This window comes from Bidens hawaiensis, unplaced genomic scaffold, assembly GCF_021521415.1.
Source record: "Bidens hawaiensis isolate Kalapana, Puna unplaced genomic scaffold, B.hawaiensis_p1.1 tig00002572_1, whole genome shotgun sequence".
Classification (NCBI taxonomy): Eukaryota; Viridiplantae; Streptophyta; class Magnoliopsida; order Asterales; family Asteraceae; genus Bidens; species Bidens hawaiensis.
In genome coordinates, this window is record NW_027491140.1 from 1,581,156 (window position 1) to 1,590,635 (window position 9,480).

General features: G+C 33.0%; 1 protein-coding gene across 1 annotated transcript; it reads left to right on the forward strand.

The window, feature by feature from the left end:
- Positions 1–1,721: 1,721 nt before the first annotated feature.
- On the forward strand, positions 1,722–9,026 carry LOC143620425 (serine/threonine-protein kinase BLUS1-like; the record flags this gene model as incomplete). Its single annotated transcript, XM_077092130.1, has 21 exons — positions 1,722–1,874; positions 2,545–2,799; positions 3,319–3,443; positions 3,508–3,552; positions 3,680–3,761; positions 3,843–3,911; positions 3,993–4,163; positions 4,268–4,333; positions 4,619–4,687; positions 4,758–4,877; positions 4,957–5,000; positions 5,563–5,739; positions 6,598–6,665; positions 6,785–6,840; positions 6,929–6,970; positions 7,205–7,312; positions 7,405–7,453; positions 7,549–7,595; positions 7,679–7,743; positions 7,821–7,872; positions 8,608–9,026. Coding segments are annotated over 21 exons (1,920 nt in total), but the record flags the coding sequence as incomplete, so codon positions are not given.
- Between the last annotated feature and the right edge of the window lie 454 nt (positions 9,027–9,480).

Genomic DNA, 9,480 nt, shown 5'->3' on the forward strand with positions numbered 1-9,480 from the left:
ATCCATAAAACTCAAAAGACAAGATCAAGGGGGTGCAGTGCCATCGGCCTTTTCAACTTCTAAAGTGAGTACTAGAAGTAAAACTTGCCTACATAGTACCTACAGGATCCAACCCCTCCATATGTAGTTGCTTAAAACTGGTGCGTTTTGGTATCGGTTCGGTTTGTTACGGTACATTCAAAAAGAAATATTTTGTAATCAAAGTAAAGTTGGAAGTGGAAAAGTGTTGGAGTTAAAAGTGAAAAAGTTTTTTGTTACCAGTTTATAAATGTCTAAATATTTAATGGCCAAGGCTGAATGGATAAAATTTTTGTGGAATTTTCATAAGTGTAAATATTAAAAAAAATATGAATAAAAAAAATTGAAGGGGAACGTTATCATACAAAGTAAAAAAATCGTACTAAACGTGCGAACTAAACAAAAACTGAAATTTGGGCGGTGGCATGATCGTAAATAACAAGAAATTGATTCTTCACCCTTCACAAATAAAAATCGTTCGGCATATTCATCAAATTGTATCCCAAATTCCATCATAATCGCTCTAACATCTTCATCAAATTAATTTGATTTTAAACCGGAATCATCAAATTATATTGTTTTAGAACCGGAATCATGAGTCATACACTTCAGTTTGAGTTTTGTGATTGTTCAATTGAACCAACGTAATGCACTAACCAGTTGATTAAATATTCTGAAGTCTTAGGTTTTTTAAAAGATGTTAAGATGTAGAAGAAGATAGAATAATTACTCTGCTAGAGTAATAATTTATATAACTAGAGTAATTATGAAATCAAACAAATTAAGAATTGACGAACAAACCACCAACAGAACCCCGTGTTTCACAAATTACTCTACTTATAAATGTTTATTACTCTACTTCTAACATAAAATGGCACTAATTTGAAATTGAAAATTAATCTACTTTTATGTTTACTCACAATACCACTCAAATAATTACTCTACTTACCACAAAAATCAGTCTAGTTATATGTTCAGCTCATAATATCTAATAATATAATTACTCTACTTGGGACAATACTTACTTTAATTATCATTTGAAAACCTTTGAAATGTAATAACCACTACATATCATGCTCTGTTTTTTTTTTTTTTTTTGAATTTTTGGTTGCCTTAAAAGATCTCAGTTGCAAGCTTCAAATCATCTCTATTTGCAAAAAGTCTTAGTTACTCAATTAGTTCAATTCACAAGCTTTAATTGATGGATTAGTAAAATTTCAAGCATCAATTCGTCTTTGTCGTGAATTTTTGTTAATGAAATTGATTTCTTTAATTGATTGATGTGTTTGAAGCAGGAATACAACACGAAAGCGAGAAAACCATTTAATTACAAAAAAAGAAAAGAAAAAGCCACGGGTGAAAAAATATCCAAATAGGTAAAGAGCAAGTGGCGGGATTTTAGCAAACAAACGTTGTTTGAGCGGCAATCCGTTAGGTCCTCTCTTTCTGTTTCTCTCTCTGTCCTCCGTCACGGGCTCACTGTCATCAATGCATTCGTAAGCTTTTCTCTTTTCCATAATCTAATTAATATATTTATAGTCTATTCCATGCACCGGAACTTCATTCCGTGACCTAGCCTCTTATTCTTAATAATATGATGTAAGTTACGAGTATCACGTTGTTTGTTTAATTAAATTAATTCTAATTCTCGTTTGATGTAGAATATTTCGAATCCGTTTTGATGTTTGGTGCGATTGATTAAAATGAAGAAATATCCCATCGGAGCTGAGCATTATGAGCTGTATGAGGAGATTGGCCAAGGAGTTAGCGCCTCCGTTTATCGAGCTAAGTGTCTCAATAACGATGAGATTGTTGCTATCAAAGTTCTCGATTTCGAACGTGGAAATTGTGATCTGGTATATCCTAATTTGATTACTATACATGCATTTCTTTTGATATTAATATAATAATAAATATATTATGTTAATTAGGTTGTTTGCAAGATTCAACTCATAGGATTCATAAGATTTGATTATAAGGAAAATACAAAAAAAAATCAGCATTAAACCATGTGTTTCATGATCAATGAGAGTAAGTTACTAAGTTTGCCAATTCAAGAGTTCTAATTGTTAGGTTTACTGCTGTTCTGTAGATGGTTTATGCTTTTTGATAGATAATTTGATTACAATTTCGATTATGTTTTTTCATGTATTGTATGTGTATTGTAGAAAATGTTACACTTTCAGTCTTAATAACATAACTCTTTAATCATATAGCTAACTGAAAGTAGAAACTTCTGTTGCATATTTAGAAAGGAATACCAGTTATACACAAATTAAACATATATATGTTAACCTCTATACATCATCTATTAAGTTGATACTCAAAGAAAGGAAATTGATTGAGCTGGTAGAATGTTTTAGACAGCTAAAGTTGCTTTTAAATTAACCTAAGTTAATTGAACTGAATATATCTTTGTCTGCACTTTAAACTGACGGCTAATTGGTTTTGGATTGGAAGCACCCAATTAATGATGCATTGGCTAATTTTTTTATTATTGTTGCCTATTTGTTTATCTGTTTCCAGAACAATGTATCGCGTGAGGCTCAGACAATGATCCTGGTTGACCATCCAAATGTTCTAAAATCACATTGTTCTTTTGTAAATGACCATAACCTATGGGTTATAATGCCTTTTATGGCTGGTGGTTCTTGTCTCCATATGTTGAAGGCTTCCTATCCTGAAGGTTTTGAAGAAGTTATTATTGCAACTATACTACGGGAGGTGTTAAAGGCATTGGAGTATCTTCATCATCATGGGCACATCCATCGAGATGTCAAAGTGAGTTTTCATTCCCGCAAAGTTCCAAAGTTCTTAGTGCTTGTATGAACTATGTTTTTTTCCTGCATGTGCATGTTTTCCTTCTGTATTAGAGATATATTTACAAGTTAGTGATTGCATTGTTGTGATGTAATATGTTTGTTGGAACATATCAGATCATAAATATAATTACAAAAATATAGGTGGTACTCGTGTGTAACATTGTACTCTCTATGTAGGGACACACTGTAATCATTATTTTACACAATCAATCAATACACAGCTACAGGTTTATTTGAAATTCTGAACATTATGTTTTGTGTGTGTGTTGTTTAATAACCTTTGGTTATACATATGGTCTATACATGCATGAAACTGTGATTACATTCTGTTTTATGCAAAACCTTTTTGACACGACTGTTTTTATATTGTGAGACAGTTTTCGTAATCGAACTTTGGAACTGTGTTTAGTGCATGCTCGAATTTAAGTTTATCTTTGATTGTGCGTAGGGAAAGTAAAGGGTATTTTTGTTTTGATAGGCTGGAAACATTCTCATTAGTGACCAAGGTGCAATTAGGCTAGGAGATCTTGGTGTATCAGCTTGCTTATTTGATGCTGGTGATAGACAACGTGCAAGGAATACATTTTGTGGGACACCATGCTGGTACTGTTTTTTCTACACTAGTAGTTCTCATATAATAATTTAAAATGCTTTTCAATTTTGCTAGGATGGCGCCTGAGGTTATGGAGCAATTGCATGGATATGACTTCAAGTCAGTAATTTTTCTTGACCACATCAATATCTTGTCTTTTTTTTCAAGAAACCATAATAAAGAAGTAACTATAAACTAGTCAGGAAAAGCGTAATGTGGTAATTATTCTCCTTGAAAATTTCTGCAGGGCTGATATATGGTCTTTCGGTATAACAGCTCTCGAGCTTGCACACGGGCATGCTCCTTTCTCTAAATATCCCCCAATGAAGGTGCCTTCACTTTGCTATGTTTTTTATTTATATGCATTTTCTTATGAGTTTTCATGAAATAAAATACTTATAATATCTTAGGTTTTGCTAATGACCTTACAAAATGCACCTCCTGGTCTTGATTATGAGAGGGACAAGAAGTTCTCCAAGGTAACATTTTTTTTTTCTGTAGACCCTTTTATTTGTAAATATGTCATTTGACACTTTTCTTGCTTTGTTTTCTGTTTAAAGTCTTTTAAGCAGATGACTGCAAGTTGCCTGGTTAAAGATCCTTCAAAGCGTCCTACCGCAACAAAGCTTTTGAAGCATTACTTTTTTAAACAAGCTAGATCAAATGATTTTATACAACGTAAGCTTTTGGAAGGCCTACCGACAATTGGTGATCGCCTTCAGGAAATCAAGGTTGGTGTATAAAATTTCTCTGAATTTTCTTTTGTGTTCCTATAATATATGTTTTTTTTTCTCTCCTTGAAAACTGTGATAATAAGTTGATTTTATAAAAACAGAGAAAAGATGAAGATATGCTTGCTCAAAAGAAAATTCCAGATGGGCAGAAGGAGGAAATTTCACAGGTAAGCTTTGGCATATGTAGCGAACACATCTTTATTTTCTTATGTTTTTTTAAGGTGGGTCTGCTTAGGAAGTTTATTCTTCATTTTACATGTGAAGGTTGTTTTGGTCCACTTGTAAAAGTTGGTCTTTCGTTCAGAATACTATTAGAAAGAGGGATCAGTGGTTGGAACTTTGGTCCAATTATGAATACAATTATACATATAACAATTGTGGTTGAGGTGGATTAAGGTGAATGGATACTACTCATCAAGTACTAAATTGTTATATGTATAATTTGCTTCCAGAATGAATATAAAAGAGGGATCAGTGGTTGGAACTTTGACCTTGAAGATGTGAAAGCACAGGCTTCCTTGGTATGAAACTTTAAATTCTTACAAAAATAATCCGCCTTTATATCCTAATAGCCATCCTATGCAATAAAAGATCCAAGATGAGGACTGTGCACCTGAAAAATTGGGGAGCTTCAATTCTTTCTCTGGGAGTGAAAGGAAGCTTCAGCATCAGTTGTCATCCGTGAGTGAGGCTTCAGAATCTGCTGAAGTTGTATGTCAAATAGCCTTTTGATAAATTTTTATTTGATTTGTATTTTGGCTTTAGAGTAATGGTTTTAAACACCTTGTAGGAAGGATCTGGTCCAGCTGGATACTCTGCTTTGGGTTTCTCTATGTATGTCCAACTTCAATTAAATTGCACCGTTTTACTTCAAATCATGATGCATGATCTAGAAGTGGAAAATTGACCCATGTACTTATGACTGGGCTCGATTTGGGTTATGGTTTGTTTCTTACTACGGGTCAAACTAAAAGTTTTAGCTCACAGAGAAACTGGTCAAACCGGGTCAAACAAGCTGAAAGTCTCCCACAATGGCTTTAATGTTACAACCTCTTTAATCATTTTATTTTTAAAAAATTAGAGACTTCTTATCTACATGCATACCTCAATGGAGAAGGAAATTTGAGCATTTAAAAATTAGATTAATTTTGCCAAATTGTATCTTTATATCAATATTTCAATAACTGAGTATTTGTATCTATATTTAAGCCATGATGTTGTTTTTCACTCATATTTAGAGCATTTACTATTTATAGGAAAAACAGACACAAAAACTGCTTCTCTTACAAAGTATTGTGTAGCTTAAAGTTGTTGCATTTAGTTAAGCTTATATTTATCTCATTAATATCCTCTGGATTGGTTTATTTATTTATTTCTGTTTCTTTCATATGCTTAGAGGAAAAGCTGAAGATGAGTTAAGCATTGCTAGTTCTTCCAACGGGCACATGACTTCCCATAGTTCTTCTCCTCATGCTGCTAATTTAAGCGAGTTTAGTGGAAAACCGTTTGATGGCATTCCTGCTCATTCTCATCATAGAGCAGCTTCTTCTGGATGTATTGGTTCATTTGATAGGTATGATATTCAGATAAATATAACCAAAGTACTTTTGGTTTGGTTTTGACTTTTGAGGGGTATGGGTTTGATCTATTTTGAGTATGTTTGGCTTGATGGGTAGGGTGATTTTGAAATCTATACTCATTATCATTACATCTTGTCATCAAACCCATATCCATAGCGGTTCACGTGCGCAAACAAAACCACACCTTTGTATCTTGATAATTGATCTAAATGGGCCAGGTTGACTTGAAACACCTTTTGTTTCGATATATAGTGTCATATATGGTTACAAATACCAAGTTATTTCAATAATAAACTACTTTCTTGAATAAATGATTTAGTGTTTTTTTTTTGCATAACTTTTCATTGTAGATCTATTGCACATCTTTAATGAAGCAAATGCAAATCTTAAAGGATTCATAGCAAGACATGTACACATTTTCAGTTATTAGCTAACTCTTAACTAATCAATTTGGATCCCTTTATCTATAGGTGGAAATTTTTACCTAATTATATGTGAACTTGGCCGGTTTAGGCTATGTTTTATATTTAATGGGCCAAACAAGTTAAACTAAAAAAATAGTTGAGGGTCAAACAGGTCGGCAGTTGCCCTAAGTGTATATTTATCTCATAAAACTTCCTAATCCTATCCAAACACTGGATTAGTATTGAAATAATATACTTTTCTAATCTTATTTAATAATTTTATATTGTTATTTAACACTCTAGTTATTTATAATAATCATAAAAATTTTGGACAAAACGTGTTTCAGGTTAACACAAACCGATTACACCTGTACCAAAATTGTCCGATTTAAATATCTTTTTTTTTCCTGTCAACTCTCTTGTCTGTGCTATTTTACAATTTTCTAGAGTCGCAAGCTGCAATGGCACACGATCATTTCATATAGACGATCATGTCTCTGACTCAGTTTCTAAAGGTTAGTAATAACATTGCTTAATTACTCTCAGAAGCCTTTTCATTTTATCTTATTTCATTAATTATTGTATTTAAGGCAAGGGTAGTTCTCTATTAGTAACTAAAATAATGAAACAGCAGGTGTTCAACAGAGAGGGCGTTTTAAGGTTACATCCGGGAGTGTTGACATAGATAAGGTAACTCATCTGTTTTATATTTGAACTTCCTCATCTTTGAGATCTTCATGCATCTAGATTAAAATTGAAAACCACTATTTCTTTGCAGGCAGCTGTACCTCCTATGTTGCAGAAGAGTCACAGTATGCAGGTTTGTATATATTTCATAAATTTACCCAAACTTTTTTGGGTTTTTGTAAGTGAAACCAAACATGGTTACCCAAAACAGAAAATCATTCCAAGTTATGTTACCTTTTCATGCTGTAACTCCTTTAGGTAAGTGAATACATTACCCATGCACGCATTCAAACGGGTCAGTTTGAATGGGTCAAACCAGTTGAAAGGCACCCAAATTGTATTTATAATGCATTCTTGTTCTTTATAGGTAATAAGCAGCCAAAGCCACATAGGCCATCATACATCTGCTATGCCCCAAAATCATCTTTCTTTACCCGCTCTGCAGTTTATTTTGCAGACAAATACTCTTCAGAGGGTATGTATCAGATATACATGTGTTGAACTTTTAATGTCTTCGGGATCTTGTTTCACTCAAAAGTTGATTTTTTTTAAATGATAAATTTGTAGGATTGCATTTTGAGTCTAATGAAGGCAAACTCCACTAGTGATTCTATAGGTTGGAGGGATAAACATATATGAATATATTTTATATCATTTTTTGTTTCATTAGTGTTTTTTATTACTCGAGTGTTTTAACTAACTTTATTATAGATGGAGCCTGCTTACCTACACACCTTCCCGTATCAGATAAATCCATGGTATGTACACATGCAAATTCACTTTATAACAATCTAATTCAACTATAAAAAGAAAACTTTATGCGTTATTTTCTCATTCACAGCTGGATGCAGCAAGCAGCAACAGGGAAAAGGAATTACTAAATGAAATAACTTATTTACAATGGAGGTATGATCATGTTCATAGCAGCCAATTTATTTTTATTGGAGTTATGTGACATAATGTTTTCTTTTCTATACATTTAGGCTCGCATGTGCACAAGAGGAGCTCCATAAATGTCGAGCTGAACATGTCCAGGTTATTTTGCAACCCTGTCATGCCTATTCTTGAATTCCAATAAGCAGTAGAAAAATGAGAGTGTTAGGCGGGTTAGAAAACGTATTTGGCTTGAAACGGGTCAGGTTGGGTTAACCCAAAAGCAAATATTTTACAATTCTGCTTAATACGTTAAAAATGTGAATTTTAATGATGTGAGTAAAAAAAGCATTTTAGGTGGTTAAAAGTTTACACTTTGTGTAAACGAGTCGAGCTAAGCCCGAGCTTGCCTAAGCACGAACTTGGCTCGTGTAATAAAAGAGAACTTAAACTCTACTTGGGCTCGGCTTGTTTATTATATTTACTTCTGATTTAATTAGTTTGTTTACGTACATTATAAATATTATTTTTATGTTTATAGTTACATAACATGTATTATTTGATTAATTTTATCATAGTTCTATATATTATTAAATACAATTTATGTAGTTAAAAGCTGGATAAGTGAAGCTTGGGCTCGATCTGGGCTTATAGCAATCCAATCTCGAGTTGCTCACAAGCGGTTTGGCTCGTTTACACCGTTCATTCAACTCATTTGACCTGCTTCCTTTAATGCCACCATTTTAGTTTTTATCAATTTAACTTTCTTGGAGATAAAACATAACCTGAATCGACTAAGCGGGTCAAACTTTCACCTCTCAATGGATTATATGTTTTTGGAAATATCAAGTTGTAACATGTCATCTGCAGGTATGAACTTTATTATTATACCTTCAGGTAACCCCCGGGACGGAAAACGAGACCTTTTTTTCTCCAAGAGCGGCTCCTGAATAAAAAGGTCAAGTTACTTAAGTGTTTATATATTTTTAGTATTTTGCTGTTGAGGGTTGCATAATTTGTAGGGGGTCTCTAAAACCATCCCCCATTCCACCCTTGTGTTTAGGTGTTCTATCTTTCTTTCTTTCTATTTTTGCATAAATTGTTATCATCATTGTTCTATATGTGTACATGAATGCTCTTTATTTATTTGACATAAAACTGAATTTGCCTTGTAAACTTAAACCCTCTTTATGTGATCATTGTTGTGGCGGTTTTGTTACATTTGCATGATAATACAAAACTATAGTTACCATTGATGTCATTGTCGAACTCATAACACATACATCGAATTGGAGCCGGCAAGACCGAGGGGTTGGGTAATGCGCTTGTGTTGAAACGGGTGTTCTTTGTAGAGCTGATTGATCATTTGATCAAAAGCACTTTCTGGCCTCTTTTGTAAATATTTTTTATAAGTAATTTATTTATGATTATAAGACAATATTATTACAGTTTTGATCTAAATCTTAAATAATACAATTTAGGTGGTTATGTTTTTCTTTTGATTACTGCTTTACTCATTTGAGATAAAACACAAACCAAATTAATGTGTTGATAAATATGATTGATGATGCATACTGGTCTAGCCGTAAGTTCTGGACTTGTTTGCATGAGAACAAACATATATAAAAAGAACGATGCCTTTGCTACGAGCTATAAATAGAAAGAATACAAATAGAAGATATGATCATTTCTCACCCACTTTCTCGTAAGTTATGTTTATCAAGAAGAGTGATTAACAATGGTAAACAAACATCACTGATGCACTAGTGA